Raw genomic sequence first — 17,798 nt, forward strand, 5'->3', positions numbered from 1 at the left:
TGTCAACAAAGCCAAATTCCTCTGAACCTGAAGAGGTGTATGTGGCGCCTCCTGCTTATGTTCCTAAGGCTCCATACCCATCCAGACCAAGGCAGAAGATCAAAGAACGTGAGTACGAGAAGCTAAAGAACCTTGTTGGGGAGTTACATGTGAGATTGCCATTCGTTGAAGCGGTGAAGATGGTACCTTCTCTTAAAAGGTACATGAAGGAGATTCTTACCGATAAGATGAGCCTAGAGCGTGGTGTGTTGATGCTCAATGAGGAATGTAGCGCAGTTCTACAAAATGTCATGCCTAAAAAGCGTGAAGATCCCGGAGCATTTGTTCTACCATGCCGCATTGGATCACTTACCTTTGAGAGGAGTCTCTGCGATCTGGGTTCAGGAGTGAGCCTAATGCCTTTCTCTGTCTCTGAGAGGCTAGGCATGACGAACTACAAACCTACAAGGATCTCCTTGGTCCTTGCTGACCGATCAGTGCGAAGACCAGTCGGTGTACTAGAAAACATCCCTGTTGGTGTTGGAAAGGGATATGTGCTTACCGATTTTGTAGTTCTGGAGCTGGAAGAGGAACCTAAAGATCCTCTCATTTTGGGCAGACCGTTTTTAGCTACTGCTGGAGCCATGATTGATGTACAGAATGGGCATATAGACTTACGTCTAGGAGACATGGCGATGAGATACAATGTGGAGAAGGTGCTGAAAAATCCGACTATTGATGGACAGACTTTCTGGGTTGATACATTGACTGAACTGGTGGAGGAAATGGATGAAGAGTTGCACACTGATGATCCTCTACAAGTCGCATTGACCCAAAGGGAGAGTGAGTTCGGGTTCATGAACCAAGAAGTGGTTGGATTTTCTGAGATTTTGGATTCAGCCTCACCGATTGAGAAGCATGTCGCCTATGTCAGCCTTGAAGACTCAGGCACCGATAAAACCGTCAAACCGTCATCCTCCCAACCAGATTGGAGTGAGGAGAATGCTCCAAAGGTGGAACTTAAAGCCCTCCCAGCTGGGCTGAGGTATGCATTCTTGGGACCGAATTCCACATATCCTGTTATTATTTGTGCTAACCTGAATAATGTGGAGACCGCTTTGCTTCTTTCAAAATTGCGAAAGTATAGAAAAGCATTGGGGTACTCTTTGGATGATATTACAGGTATTTCTCCAGATCTTTGCATGCACAAGATTCACTTGGAGGATGAGTCAAAGACGTCCATAGAGCACCAGCGAAGACTGAATCCCAAACTGATGGAAGTTGTGAAAAAGGAGATTCTAAAGCTGTTGAGTGCAGGGGTGATCTACCCAATTTCAGACAGCACTTGGGTGAGCCCGGTTCATGTGGTTCCTAAGAAGGGTGGCATCACTGTCATCACAAATGAGAAGGCTGAGCTGATTCCTACCAGAACAGTCACAGGGCATAGGATGTGCATTGACTACAGGAAGCTAAACTCAGCCACAAGGAAGGACCACTTCCCACTTCCTTTCATTGACCAGATGCTGGAAAGACTAGCCAACCACCCCTACTACTGTTTTCTCGATGGCTACTCCGGGTTCTTTCAGATACCCATTCATCCAGAGGACCAAGAGAAGACAACATTCACCTGTCCATACGGTACTTTTGCCTACAGGAGAATGCCCTTCGGATTGTGCAATGCTCCTGCCACTTTCCAGAGATGCATGATGTCGATCTTTACTGATCTTATTGAGGACATTATGGAGGTTTTTATGGACGATTTCTCAGTCTACGGTTCTTCATTTACCGACTGCCTTGCTAATCTGTGCAAGGTGCTGGAAAGATGTGAGGAGAAGAACTTGGTGCTAAATTGGGAGAAGTGCCATTTCATGGTGAAAGATGGCATTGTTTTGGGTCACAGGATATCAGAGCAGGGTATCGAGGTTGACAAAGCAAAGATTGAAGTTATGACCAGCCTACAGCCTCCTAGGACAGTGAGGGATATTCGGAGTTTTCTGGGACATGCCGGTTTCTACAGGAGGTTTATCAAAGACTTCTCTATGATAGCGAGGCCACTCACCCGTCTGCTGTGCAAAGAAGCGAAGTTTGTTTTTGATGCTGACTGCCTCGCTGCGTTTCAGATTCTCAAGAAGTCTCTAGTCAGTGCTCCCATTGTGCAGCCACCGGATTGGGACTTGCCATTTGAAATAATGTGTGACGCAAGTGATTACGCGATTGGAGCTGTTTTGGGGCAGAGAAAAGACAAGAAACTCCATGTGATCTATTATGCCAGCCGAACGCTTGATGATGCTCAAATCAAGTATGCTACCACTGAGAAGGAGTTGCTGGCAGTAGTTTATGCTTTCGAGAAGTTCAGGTCCTATTTGGTGGGCTCGAAAGTAATTGTGCACACAGATCATGCAGCCTTGAAGTACCTGATGACGAAAAAAGATGCTAAACCGAGACTCTTAAGGTGGATCTTACTGCTACAGGAGTTTGATATTGAGATCAGAGACAAGAGAGGAGCAGAAAATGGAGTGGCAGATCATCTTTCCCGAATGAGAGTGGAAGCTGAAACACCACTGGATGATACATTACCCGAGGAGAATGTCTATGTGATCACCTTGCTGGAAGATGAGTATTTGGATCAGGCTGATTGCTGTGTCATGAGACAAATTCAGGATGATCTCCCATGGTTTGCAGACTTTGCAAACTACCTATGTGCTGGAATTGAACCACCGAACCTGAAGGGGTATGAAGTGAAGAAGTTCATGAGAGATGTGAACCACTACTACTGGGATGATCCCTTCCTCTACAAGAGATGCTCAGATGGTTTATTCAGGAGATGTGTTCTGGAGAATGAGATGCAAGGGATTCTTTTCCACTGCCACAGTTCAGAATACGCAGGCCATTTTGCAACATTCAAGACGGTTTCTAAGGTCCTGCAGGCTGGTTACTGGTGGCCTACACTTTTCAGAGACGCCCATGAGTTTGTCTCAAAGTGTGATGCATGTCAGCGAAAGGGTAACATCAGTAAGAGAAATGAGATGCCCCAAAATTTCATCCTTGAAGTTGAAGTTTTTGATGTATGGGGAATTGATTTTATGGGCCCTTTCCCATCTTCTTATGGAAATGAGTACATCCTGGTCGCGGTTGATTATGTCTCCAAATGGGTGGAAGCAGTAGCCAGCAAGACAAATGACTCTAGTGTTGTCAAGAAAATGTTCAAGACAGTCATTTTTCCAAGATTCGGGATCCCGAGAGTGGTTATTAGTGATGGAGGCTCTCACTTCATCAACAAGACGTTCGATAAACTGCTGAAGAAACATGGAGTAAAGCATAAGGTAGCTACACCTTATCATCCTCAGACAAGTGGGCAGGTTGAAATATCGAACCGAGAAATCAAGGGGATTTTGGAGAAAGCTGTAGGCAAAACAAGGAAAGACTGGGCTGTGAAGCTTGATGACGCCTTATGGGCGTATAGAACCGCCTACAAGACTCCCTTGGGCACCACTCCTTTTAATCTGGTCTATGGAAAGTCTTGTCACCTACCTGTGGAATTGGAGTACAGTGGTTTTTGGGCAACGAAGTTGATGAACTTCGACATTAAAACCGCTGCAGAAAGGAGGATGGTTCAGTTGAACGAGCTGGACGAGATTCGGTTGAACGCCTATGAGAACACCAAAATCTACAAGGAAAGAACTAAGGCGTGGCATGACAGGAAGATAATCCCGAGAGACTTCACTGCTGGAGACAAAGTCCTTCTGTTCAACTCTAGACTCAAGCTATTTCCTGGAAAGCTTAAGTCTCGTTGGTCCGGACCTTTCACCATCACAGAGGTTAGACCTTATGGAGCTGTTGTCTTGGAAGAGAATGGGAGGAAGTTCACAGTCAATGGGCAGAGGCTAAAACCTTACTTCACAGATGCAAAACCCGAAGAAAGAACCAACATTCCTTTATCGGAACCCGATCTCGCCTAAGGACAACAAAATAGTCAAGCTCGCGACTTTAAACAAGCGCTGAGTGGGAGACAACCCACATGGTTTGATTTTCTTTCTCTTTTGTGATTATATTTTCTTGTGTGAATTGATTTTTGGTTGTGTTTTTAGACGATTTTCAGGCATGTATCACGATCAGTAACAGATCGGTCGATCCAGGTTAAACAGAACGGTCGATCTCAGTAACAGATCGGTCGATCCGGGTGAAACAGATCGGTCGATCGCATGAAACAGATCGGTTGATCCGGGTGAAACAGATCGGTCGATCTAAGATAATGCCTAAGAGACAGAAAAAGCAGGGTGAGCATGGGAGCTCCTCGGTACAGACTGCTAGGCTCAGCACAAAGGGCAATTTCCGAAAGACGGATAGGTCTCATCCTGCCAATCGAGAGATAACCAAGCAGTGGGATATACATGATGATGATTTCTACGAGCAGATGAGGGGAGTGGAAATATGTCCGTCGCGCTTCGCTCACAGAGACACTACAGATGCATTGCGGATAACCGAGGATATTGAAGCCTTGTTCGAGAAGATTGACCTGGGGTACATCTTCGATCTCCACTGTGATTGCTATGCTGATTTGACCAGGCAGTTCCTCGCATCAGCCCGCCTCTACCATCCTGACGAGGATAACCCGATAGCTGATAAGGCAATGTTCTCCTTCATTGTGAACAGGCAGTTCCACTCCATGACCATCTTTCAGCTGTGCGACGTCTTTGGGTTCGGGAAAGGACGTCAATCTTGTGTTCCTGACTTCGCGGAACACAATGATTTCTGGAAATTCATCGCTTCAGGAAACTTCATCTCTCGAGAGGCCAAGCAAGCTAGAATTCGTAGCCCTGTTCTGCGATATGCAGTGAGAGTGATCAGCAGTGTTATCTATGGGAAGACAGAACCCGCTGCAGTGACAAAAGATGAGCTAGCTCTTCTATTCATCGGGGCTGGACACCTATGGCCTCAGGGCGCAGACATTACCTATGTTAGCGGGAAGGACATAAACATAGGAGTTGTGATCGCGGAGAAGCTTGCGTACTTCAAAGTTTCAGACACGAAGAGATGTGGGTTTGGAGCGGTTATCACACAGATCTTAAAGCAATGTGGAGTGTTTCTTCCACCTATTGACAGAGTGGTGGATAAGAAGGGGATGCATCAGAACTTTTTCGACATGAGAGCACTCATTAGCAGCCACTACCTCACCGGCCCTTGGCGAGGTAGCATCGACAAGTCAGCCCCTCATATCTACCAGTTCTAGGACCCACAAGGGAGAGAGCAATTTGTCAAACTACCCGATACCGCCATCACCGAGCTGACTGATCCAGGTGCTCTCATATTTCTACCACCGCCTGCATCTCTCTGCACCAGACCCGCGACACTGAAGAAGAAAGGAGTCGCATCATCATCGACACACCAGCAGGCACCACATGATGATATAGAGGAGGAACCGGAAGATGAGGAAAGTCTTTTCCCCACGGATTTCACTCCGTATATGCTGCCACCAGCACCTCCCGCTACTGCATCCGCTGCTGAGATCAACACTTGGTCCATCAAAAGCCATCAAACCAACAACTCCATACTGCTGAAGATGTGGAAGGGAATCTGCAACATTAAGAAGGGATGCGCATCACAGCCAGCTGTTTCTGGAGATAGCGATGACGACTCAGGCGCTCACGACACCGCTGCTGGACCTGAGGCAGCGGAGGACTCTGATGATGATGGAGCATTGGAGAGGCGCTCGAAGAGGCGCACTGACCGCAACGCCTGATCGGTAATCTCTCTTGGAATTATTTTCACACCGAGACGGTGTGAAGTAAGTCTGGGGGAGGATGCTACTTATGTACCATATTGCTATTATTTTATTTTTTTTTTCTTACTTTATCGGATTTGATTGTGTTTTTAAAAAAAAAAAAAAAAAAAAAACTCTAAAAACTCGCTACGTATTTTTATCAGACCCTGTTATGATTATTAGACTATTTCCTTGTGTGTTGTGCATTACATTTCATATTGGCCATTTTTCAGGACTGTTACCGCAGACAAACCGAGGAACCACTTGACCAAACAACCTCTCCTTAAATCTTTTATCAAGTCTCGGTGAATTGTAATCGACTCAACTATTTTTGACCATTAACGAATTTAATTTCTTTTGACCAGGAATCAACATCAGGAAACGGTACACCATATACACATTCAGGATTTTCTTTACCACATTTTACCACTCTTTAATAATCCTGAATGGCCAAACTCATCAATAGTTTGGTACCACACCTACACCTTACCCTTTTATTTCATCTCCATGCATTCTTACACGCTGATTATATGTGCATACGTGTGCAAAAACAATGGAGAGATTAGGGTAGACATGGTTCATCCGACTGCTTAGGTAGGATCGGAACATTTAGGTGGTTAGACACGGACCTGTGTGTCTAGAGGTGTAAATAGAAAAATTGGGTGTTGTAAGTGTGTGATTGCATCGCAGTGTATATATTCGATTTCGGTTTGTATAAGTTTTCGTTCTGAAACTTAAAGAAAAAAAAAATAATAATAATAATAATAATAAATCATAATTAAAAAAAAAAAAAAAAAAAAAAAAAAAAGAGTTCATGTTTATATCTCATTCAGTAGATTTGATTTAGACATTTTATTTTTATTTTGTGTACCAGAGAGGATGCGTTGTTTAAATTTGGGGTTAGAGTTTGAGATTTGTTGGGTTTTGATCATTTGAGACTTGAGCAGTTCGAAAACGTGGTTATCAATATACTCGGTTTCTCCAGCGATTTTGCATAATGTTTTGCATTTTTTGTTATCGCTGATACCCAAAAACACTTGAGCCTCACCTAATTAAACACTAAAACAGCCTCCCAAACACCAAGCCCGTTATACCTGATGGAGATATCTTTGGTGGAAAGGTCACGCCCTTTTTAATGAATGTAAAGAGTTGATTACTTGAAACTGAGACTTGAAGGTCTGAAATATGGAAAGGTTTGCGCGGTCTTGGTGGGGATTTGGAACGAATGCCTTGACAGTCTCTGATTTAAGTGGTTAGCGAAATCACAAGGTAAGGTCTACTGAAGGTTAGTGAGCTCCCGAATTTTAATCCTCTTTACTTGAAGACAAGCAAAGATTCAAGTCTGGGGGAGTTGATATTCCGTGTTTTTAACGGTTTTAAACTCGTTTTGGAGAAATTAAATGGTCGGTTTTAATTAATGTTTTGGTCTATTTGATGCGTTTTGGTTTTCTTAAGTGTAATATGCAGGTTACTAGATAGCTTGCAAGAAAAGAACGCATTCGGGATTTATTCAGAAGCAAGATGGACCGAACAATGGACCGAATGAGAAGTATTGATCGGACAGGACGTGAGATCGACCGATCCGGTACATGCGGATCGACCGATCCCACGCTTTCATGCACTAGATCGACCGATCCGGTCCATGTGGATCGACCGATCCCACGCTCTACGGGATCCACACGCACAAACGAGCTTTTCACCCCTTTTTACCCACTCCCCTCAATAATAGACAGAAGAACTCGACTTTTGAGACTCAGAAAAGACCAGGGACGACCAAGAAGGAGATTTACAAGTTCTTGAGAGAGATTTGAGAGTTTTTATCTTGTTTTGTGTGATTTGTGAAGATTTGTAAAGGAGTTCATCTCAAAACCATTTGGAGAAGATCTTCTGAACTTTTACTCTGTTTTAATTCAATCTTATCATGTTTTCTTCATCAAAATCGTGTTGTTCTTGCTTAGTTATGTGTGAGTAGTCATCTAGTTGGGTTTAGGGGTTCTCATAGGGGATTTCTTGATGTTTTGATTCATAAAACGTGTGTAGACTAAGGGATTACGTTTTGGTTCTTCATCTAATGGATTTCTTACTGCTTGAACTGAATTGATCACTTAGTTCATGATTTCAGTTTGTTTGATGCACCGAAAGTGATTGTTTGAATTTCCGAAAATACTTTAGATGAGCAAAGTGTCCTTAACCCTCGGAAGTTGATGTTATTGCGCTTTGTGAACATATTGAACCTGTTCTTAATGCTTGTTTAGAAATTGAAACTCAGCGGAAGTTAGTGTGGAGATTTCTATAACATAGAGAATTAGCGCTACGGAAGTAGGTTAATTCTAATATCGTGTTTGAGTTCTAGACGGTTCTTAATATATCCCTGTGTCTGCCATTAATTGTATCTTGATTAAAAATAAATCCCTGAGAATTCCCAATGCCCAACGTTTGTTTTAAAATAATTTTCAAATCGTTTAAATCATCTTTTTACAGCTTGTTTATGTTTTGTGACACTAAAGAAAATTAAATAAAAACCATCAAAATTATATCTTTGTTCGCTGTAGCTATTAACTTGTCTGCAACTCTACGTGTGATCATCGGTCCCTGTGGATTCGATCTCGCATTACTACTGCGTATTTTACTGTGCACTTGCAGTTAGATAATCGGGTTAAAACTCGACACATCAATTCACTCAGGTAACTTGCATAGGAAAGATCAGGATCAGAAGGATAGAGATCTGTCTCTATTTGCTCTGACACCACTTCCTGTGTCTGCCATCTCCAATGTTAGCATTCTGCATCTCATTTGGACAACCACTCCTATATATTCTTCCTCGTCGATAATTGATTCAGCTAAAGTTTCACCAATCTGCTTCACAACGCCTTGAAAGCCTACCTCTCTGCTTGTCAGATCAGTAGTTGATTCTGGTCCGTTGCTTTCTTGAGACATCTCGACGAGATACTTGGCTGAATCTATACTCTCGGATAGTGATTCAACAACCTCCGTTGGACATATGACGGCGCTCTCTCCTGTCTGTATCTCCATTAACACCACTGAAACTCGGTAGCAGTAGCATGCACATTCAAGGAAACTCCCTGTTTCTGATTGTATGAACTCCAAAGACCTGATCACCTCGGAAATGGACTCCAACAACGATCCAATCAGCGTATTATTTCTACCTATATCTTCTTGGGTCTGAGATACAAACAAGCGAAAGTTTGGGAGATGTGACTGGTTTGAGAAATTGAGATGATTCAAGATTTTTTATGAAGGTGCAAAAGGAAACAAGACAAGATTGAAAAATAAGTTCTTACCGACATCCCCCATTTGTTCAAAGCTGGCTTTGTCTCACTCTGCTAGTCTGCTTACCAAGTCTCGTTAACTTCTACTTGATCTAGCAAAAGATTTCAAAGACACACTTGGTCCTCTGTTTTCATCAGAGAAGTTGGAACCCACTAAAGGTAAATCTGTTGTGTTGATGATGATGGAAGAGACGACTTTTTAGCAGTTAGTGGGGACAATATGACTCTGTGAAGAAGTTGAAGTAGTCAAATGAGAGAGTCCTTCGTCCATATAAAGCACCAAACATAATCGTTCCAAAAAATATGTATCAGATTTGGCTGACTTTTGTTTTTGGCTCTTCTTGCACTTAACTTCTTCAGATTGGTCGGACCAACACGCCCGGGTAAGTGAAGATGATGAGAAAAGAGATTTGATCTCAACCTCTTGTTGTTCCAATTCGCACTGTAGGATTTCTTTTTTGACATATTCGTAATAAGTGTACTTTGTTTAAATAAAAGAAGAAATTGGTAGGTACTTTTCATTGTCATTATTTCTTATAAGAGGTTTGTTTGTTTAATGATAGAAGAAGTCTTTTGGAATTGGTAAGATGTGCAAATATATTTTTCAATTTTGTTCGAGTCGTGCAGAATTATATATGCTGTAGTCGTTGGTTCTTGCTTGACACTTGGGGATAAGATATTCACATCTTTGACGTTAAAAAAATATATAGTGCTTCTTCTCCCCTCCAGATGCAGAAAAGATGTCACAATCAAACCTTCTAAATAAACTGAAGTCTTTCTAACATTAATGGATAGATGCATCAACTTTCTTATCTCAAATCTTTGTTTCAGTACCAACTTGGAGAAGCTAAGAAAAATCTTTGTTTCAGTACCAACTTGGAGAAGCTAAGAAAAAAGTCTCGAGCATGTAATTCTCATATCATCTTATTATTAACTCTAAGGTGCAAGACAATGAGACAAATGTAACAAGGCCAGACCTGACACAGTTTACTCATAATAAAAAAAATGTTCTCAAAAGATATGAGCATTAAGCATTTTGGTCGTTCGCTGACTTAGCTCATCTAATGAACCAATAGCATAAACATAAAACATTTTGGTGGTTTGCTAAACATTTTCCATACAAATGTTGATCCAAACTAACTACACAGGTATTCCATTCCCTTTCAATAACACACAGTACAGTAAGTTTCTCACTCAGAGTCTTCTCCATCCTCTTCAGACTATGAAGTATACTATTTTGACATATCCACCGATAATGTCGCAGTAAAGGATTCTTCTACTTTCAGAGCCATTCACCGAATTTCCAAGCTCACTGATGTTCTCCTTTCTCCTTTCTAGCATACATATAAGAAAGAACCTCCAAGCTAGACTCGTCAGACAGAGATTCGATCTTATTCTCAGCATCAGACAGAGATTACAACTGGTTGCAAGTTGCAACACGCTTCATGAGTCGTATTACTCGCTACTAAATCTGTTTTCATGTAATAACGCTTTCTCACCCAGCTGCAAAGTGCCTCAAAGTGTAAAGTGAAGTCAAATAAGTGTGTGGGTTTTTGTGTCAATTTACAAGTAGTGGGGCTCTATTTTGAAATAACATAGAAATATAGGTGGGTTTTCTGAGTTTTCTTCCGAGACTTTTTCCGAATATAGGATCTTTACATTTTCATGCATTTCCAATAAATTTGAGCAGTAAAGACAGAGCAGAGTTTGGTGAGTAGGGTTTTAAATATATCCTTTGATTCTTATCTTCTCTCCAAAAAAAAAGCGACTTAGGGTTCTTGAACAATGTCTCAGCTTTTCCGTCCAGTCTCCAAGAATCTATCTTCACTCCCAAGCCGGAGCCTCTGTTCCCGGCGGTCCAATTTCTCCACGGTGACAGCACTTTACCTCCTCCTCGGCAGCGACGTCGTCGGAGACTCTCCCTGCGGCGGTAAACTCGTCAACTTTAACCTCTACGATCCGTCGATCCCAAGACTCAAGATCAAGTAAAAATCGTAAACCAGACTCTACCAAAGGAGCTCCACGAATCTAAGTGGATAGGCTCATCAAGATGATGGTTAGATTCCATGAACAAGAATGATTCCACTGTCCATCTCTCCAAAATCTTCAACCCCTCGAAGAAGAAGACAATATCTTTACCTCCACTAACCAGAGACAAGTTCGAACATCTTGTCAATGTCTCTGTCGTCTCCTCACCTAACGATGAAGAAGAATGTGTCGTCGCCGTCAAGTTTTACGGCTCTCGAGTCAGCCTTTGTCGACTCGGAGTGGACTCCCGTCGACGTGCCTTGTCCGTCTTTCCACTCTTCTACTATCGTTTACTCGGAGAGAGACAAGAGATTCTACGTGAACAACTGCAACCCTGACTACACCGGTCCGACAGATTTCACACCAACATCGAATCCCGGTTTACTCACTCCGGTTAGTGGCTACAAGAGATTTCCCTTCTCTAACTTTCTAGAGGCATCATCCAATCCAAGGTTTCGATTTGCTTTTACAATGCCGAGACTAGCTAGAGAACTAGATCCTATGTAATTATGCATTGCTGTCAAACAAAATCACACTCATATTCGTTTATAACCACTAGACTATTTACTCTGTCGGTGAAATTTTAAAGGATTACACAAATCAAATAAAGAGACCATATAAACAAAGTTAAATTGGGTCCTAATTTGTAAATTTAAGGAAATATTATTATAACTTTTAGGGGAAAAAATGTATTTAAGCCGGGCCTGCTTGGATCTAACAGGTTTATTTCGTTTTTGTAGACAGTATTGCACCAATATAGCTATATACATTTTCTTAGGACATCCTTATTGGGGTCCTGAAAACAAGTCCTACATCTATTTGGGCTTAAAAGAAAATGAAAAATGATGAAATACCTAAGATATATGGATCGAAAGTCCTTTGTTAAGAGATTTTGTGGGCTGGTCCTTGGGCACAGGTGGCAGCGTTTGATTGGAGTGAAGAAATCAGGGCATCAACTGAACCCATTCATCTCACAACTCTCTCCTCTCTCCTGCATGTCTATCTGAACGGCGATACCAAAGGCGATCGATACTCTCCGATCTCTCGTCGCGCTCGTCTCACCACTCTTTCGTCGCTCTCGTCTCACCACTCTTTCGGACCGATCTATTCTCTGACCCAAACTTCTCCGCCGATCTCAATCAAAAAGGTATGTCGATTTATCTCCTCCGCATGTGATTCTTGTTGATGTTTGTTGTGATTGCTTGATTTCGTGTGTAGATTATAAAAATTGGGAACTTGTAGGTTTCATTAATTATAGTAGATTATAAAAATTGGGATCTCCTCCGCATGTGATTCTTGTTGATGTTTCGTTGAATTGGTGTGATGTAGTAGTACTATTAAACTTGTTATCTTTGATGTGTTATCCCACTTCTTGTGTTTGTTGTGATGAAATGTTTACGGTTTACATATGCGATGCTTGTTTCATTTGCGGATTGTTTCATTTGCCGTTTGTATCATTTGTTGTTAAATGTTAATGTTTTATGGCCGATGAACCTCTCTAGCTTCTTTTCCAGATTAGAGTAGTGGTTAAATGTAAATGTTAATGTTTTATGACGATTGTAGGTTGTGGTTAGTTGTCGTTTCATGTCAGTGTAGTTGTTAATGCTAAATTAAAACTTGAATGCAACCAGATACTGTTTTTGTTTACAACGATGACGAGAATGGCTGTTCATATTTGCGTGATGCATTGTGATGTCTGAAAGTATAACCAAAGGAAACTTTTAATTAAATGAAAATGTAACCGATTGTTTTAGCTTTGTAGGTGTTAGATGGGTAATAACTCATGATTAGACTTTGGTAGATAATTCTTAGGTGATTCTCACTTATTACTTGTTACCGTTTCAACCATAAAATCCCATCCTCTTCTTCCTTTCCTCTTCGCTTAACTCCATACTCTTCTTTCTCTACTCTTTGCTTAACCTTGTGCCATGGATCCAAGGAATCCTGACATTCCCCATCAAAACTTTTGATATGAAAGTACTCCCTCTAGTGTAAACTTTGGAGAACCCGATATCCCTCCTTTCAGCTCACAACAATCTCAGGCTCCAGCTTTGAGTGAAGACACACCCGCGGGGCGTCGGGAGAGAAAGAAGTGGACCCCTGCGGATGATGAGGTTCTAATAAGCGCCTGGCTGAACATGTCTAAAGACGCCGTTGTTGGAAATGACCAGAAGTTTGGCACCTTCTGGAAACGAGTAGAAGCTTACTACGCAGCAAGTCCTCATGCGTTAGAGGGTCGCGGGAGGAGCTCTCATAACAATTGTAAGCAGAGGTGGTCAAAGATCAATGACCAGACGAACAAGTTCTGTGGAGCATACGCTGCTGCAGGGAGACAAATCACCAGCGGCCAGAATGACAACGACGTCCTAAAGGTGGCTCATGACATCTACTACTCGGACCAGAAATCAAAGTTTACCTTAGAGCATGCTTGGTGTATCTTGAGGCATGAACAAAAGTGGTTAAGCCTCAACAGTCCTAAGACTACTGCTTCTGGTAAGAGAAAAACAACTGAGTCGTTTTCACAAGCTTCGAGCACCAGTGTTGGTGACCAAGAGATGCGGTCCGAAGGTATCAAGGCTACAAAAGCAATCAGAAACAATGGTAAAGGGAAGGGTTTCGAGGAGTATAAGAGCATGTGTGAGCTGAAGATGGACGATTTGGCAATGAAGGAGAAACTATGCAAGCTCTCCATACTTGACACTCTCCTTGCTAAGAAGGAACCACTTAGCGAGAGTGAACAAATTGTCAAGAATAAACTCCTAGCCAAGTATTTTTAACTTTGAATGTCATGTTTGAACTTGTTGTGTTCTTTGAATTTAATGTTTTCACTTCCTTGTCTCCTATGAAATTTTAATAACTTGTGTGTTCTCGGTTTTCTAAAAATTAAATAAAATGGGATGTTCTCTGTTATCTAAAAATTAAATAAAATGGCTTCATCTCACAATATAAAAAGTGTGTTCTCTGTTTTATGGTTACGTATTTATTTTTTTACAGCTCCTCTGTTTTCTCTGCAGATTAAGGAACCTATGGGACTGGATTACAGCTATACGCAGCTGTCTATGTCGGAGGACTATTATGGTGACTACTCAGCCGACAGTGGGCACAACCAAACAGAGGCTAATATACAGCTGGACCAAGCTGAGATTGATGCGGCGCGACGTCACTACCCACCGCAGCCTGAAGTTGAGTTTGGCTTCCTGAAGGAATGTTACTGCGGTGGCGAACCTCTTATAGCCACATCCCACACAAGAAATGATCCAGGGCGGAGGTACTACACCTGTGCAAACGTCGAGGACGGAGACTGCCATGTCTGGAAGTGGTGGGATGTGGCAGCTACGGAGGAGATCAGAGCCATATCGACACAGTGTAGCCAGCTCTGTGATAAGGTAGATTATCTAGCGTTTCTGAGTGATTACGAGATGCATCTTAACCAGGTAAAGCTACTGCATCACGAGACAGAGCAGAGGTTGGTTAGGCTAGAGAGAATTGGAAAAGGCTTTGAACTCGTTGTAGGTGTTCTCATTGTTATGTTAGTGATAATATGCGTGGTCCTAATGTTTAAGTAACCGCAGCACTTGATTGGAGGCTTTGTTGTGAACCATGTATCCTATGTGTCTAAGTAGAATCTGAACGTGTATGTGACCTCTTATGTTGGAGGCTTTGTTGTGAAACTCTTATGTTTAACGGCTTTTTTGTGAACTCTTTAGTATGACATGTTGTAAACTCTTATGTTTAACGGCTTATGTTTAACGGCTTTTTTTATAACCGCAGCACTTGTTTAAAGTACACATGTAAAACGATTACAACCAATTATCACATGTCTTTGTTTGTTTCTGCAACAACAAAACAATTTAGACTCACAAGATGAACAAGAAGCATCACGGGTGTTATGAACCATATCACGGGTGTTACGAACCATCAAACTTGTAAGCACTCATCTCTTTATTCTATCTCCGCTACAGAAATGTACTGCAGCAATTCGTCAATTGGCTTATGGTGGTGGAGCTGATATAGTTGACGAATATGTACGATTTGGTGAAACAACAGCTAGTAAATGTTTGCACCTTTTTACCGATGGAATAATCCAGTTGTTCGGAGATCATTATCTCAGGCGTCCCACATAGGAGGATCTTCAAAGACTACTCAACAAAGGAGAAGAACGTGGATTTCCCGGGATGGTGGGAAGCATCGACTGTATGCATTGGGAGTGGAAGAATTGTCCCACCGCTTGGAAAGGAATGTATTCAAGGGGAACCAGAAAACCAACAATTGTGTTGGAGGCGGTTGCTTCATATGACCTCTGGATATGGCACGCATTCTTTGGAGCTCCAGGTACTATGAACGATCTTAATATTCTTGATCGATCACCAGTTTTTGATGAAATTATTAACGGGATGGCTCCGGAAGTAAATTTCTATGTCAACGGAACCGAGTACAATTTGGCCTACTATCTGGCGGATGGTATTTATCCAAAATGGGCAAATTTTGTTCAATCTATCCCACTACCACAGGGTGAAAAAAATTCTTTATTTGCTAAAACCCAAGAATCCGTTAGAAAAGATGTTGAGCGTGCATTTGGGGTCCTGCAAGCTAGATTCGCCGTTGTTAGAAATCCATCTAATTTATGGAGTAAAAACAAAATATCAAATATTATGAAAGCATGTCTCATACTTCGTAATATGATTGTTGAGGATGAACGAGATGCAGACACGGTTGAGGATGAACGAGATGATGATCTTAGGGCAACCGTCAAAAAGTCTACAAAACACGGCAATATAATCGGTCGTCGCAAAGAAGTTCGCAATCCACAAATCTATCACCAATTAAAAGAAGATTTAGTTGAACATATATGGGAAAAAATTTGGACATTTTCAAAATTAAGTTTTTAAAAATTCAATAAAATATATGTTTTTCGGATTTTTTAATATTTTTTTGTTATGCAAGTTTGTACTGTTTAAGTTTTTTATAATTCAATATACTGTTTAATATTTATTTAAAACTAATCAATTATTAAATAAAAATATTACTAAGAAACAACTTTAAGTCCTACCAATAAACTCCTTTTTTACCTATGTTTCTTGCCTTTGTATCTTAAGGGAACAATATTAATAAAAAAGCCTTAGGACTTCATAATAAGGACTTCATAATAAGGACTAGCAATGGGGTTGCTCTTAGGTTCGAATAGTTTATGCTGTTGAGATAGTTTATGCTGTTGAGAGAAAAAGAGCTAATGATGATATGAGAATTGTAAATTTGTGATGTATGAATAGGGTGAGAAATGGTGATCATTCTTTCAAAGCCCACCACACCGTCTTGTCAGGGCATTGTTAGAGTTCAAGGACTTGTCATCTGTGGGGCCAAACATTTGAGCCCACTGTTAACAAATATGATAAAACTGATTGGCTAAACGGACCCAGTTATAACTTATCGGATGATCTTAGTTACTTAGTTGCTTTGCAATATGAAGGGGATAATGTGCAGAGGATGAATGCGAACACATGGGACGTGTTTAATTAATAGAAAGAGACGGGACTGGCAAGAGAAGTATAGCCATAAGAAGCAGCTTTTAACAATGCAAAAGAAAGCTACCTTACACTTTTCTACCTTTTGTTTGTTTCAACAATTCTTCCAAACTTTAGATATTGACTTGACAATCATTGCAATGTATGGCGAACGTTTATTTTTACATTAAGTAATCGTTTATTACTATATATAGGATCATAATGGTATATACTGTTGACTAAAATTATATATACATAAATGCGGAAAAGAGTGAGAAGGTGACTAAAATAATTAAACTGAATTGTGGTGTTTTCACAAATAATGGATACATTGCTTAAGCAAACATGGAAAATAATGCATATACTAAAGAAAATAGAGATTCTTTTCATAATTCTTGACCAATATAAGTTCTCTATTTTTATAACAACAAGATATTTTGACCAATATATATTCAAAAGATATTTTGACCAATATACTGCTTAACAAGTTTGGAATTCCTAAATATTTGGCTACGGTAACTGAAATCCGAAAGTGTTCCAATCTTCGAGCAGAAAACACATATTAGAGGAATTGATTAGGTATGTTGTAGATGTAAAATAGATGCAACGGTCAATTACAAAACCAAGGGGCTCTAGTGCTTGTAACGTATCCTTTCCTTTTCAAACGTCTACCCCCAACTCCCAAGACAATGGCCTTTCTCTAGTTATGTATTTGTTGTTGATTGTTGTACAACTAAAACCATGTCACGTGTAATCTCCCTTGACATGTTCCACTCGCGTGGACTCGAATCTCATCTTAACCACTACTTGCTATTCATGTCATGTCTATGTTTTGCCTTTGTAACCATTTAATATGAAATCTATAACGTGATGTTGCCTCCTCTCCAAGCCCCGACTTTTCTTCTTTATGCTTCTAGCTAGATTTTTCTCTTTTACTTATAGATACTTAATCAGTTCTTGTAGGTATAAGACCTTGTAAACTTGATTTATAACCTACAATTTAACTGGGACTTTTTAATATGGAATTTAAAGTCAACCCTATGGTTTAGTTCTGTTCAACTGAATAAGATGGAAGAAGAAATTGAGCCTAATGACCAACTGAATAAGATTTTTGTACCATGAATTTTATCCATAATTTGTTTTTGTCAAGATTGAAATCCATAATTATCTCACTTTTTAGTCTTGTCTCATACTACTTAAACTTAAATTGGGAACACATTTGCAATAGTTTTTAAATAA

General features: G+C 40.8%; 1 protein-coding gene across 1 annotated transcript; it reads left to right on the plus strand.

Moving 5' to 3' along the window:
- Positions 1 to 8,355: 8,355 nt before the first annotated feature.
- Positions 8,356 to 14,823, plus strand: LOC111202901. Its single transcript, XM_048746860.1, has 3 exons — positions 8,356 to 11,451; positions 11,975 to 12,205; positions 14,073 to 14,823. Exons 1-3 carry the CDS (start codon positions 11,206 to 11,208, stop codon positions 14,622 to 14,624), a joined length of 1,029 nt encoding a protein of 342 aa, XP_048602817.1. The 5' UTR covers positions 8,356 to 11,205; the 3' UTR covers positions 14,625 to 14,823.
- Positions 14,824 to 17,798: the final 2,975 nt, after the last annotated feature.

This window comes from Brassica napus, chromosome C2 (assembly GCF_020379485.1).
Source record: "Brassica napus cultivar Da-Ae chromosome C2, Da-Ae, whole genome shotgun sequence".
In the NCBI taxonomy this organism is placed as follows: domain Eukaryota; kingdom Viridiplantae; phylum Streptophyta; class Magnoliopsida; order Brassicales; family Brassicaceae; genus Brassica; species Brassica napus.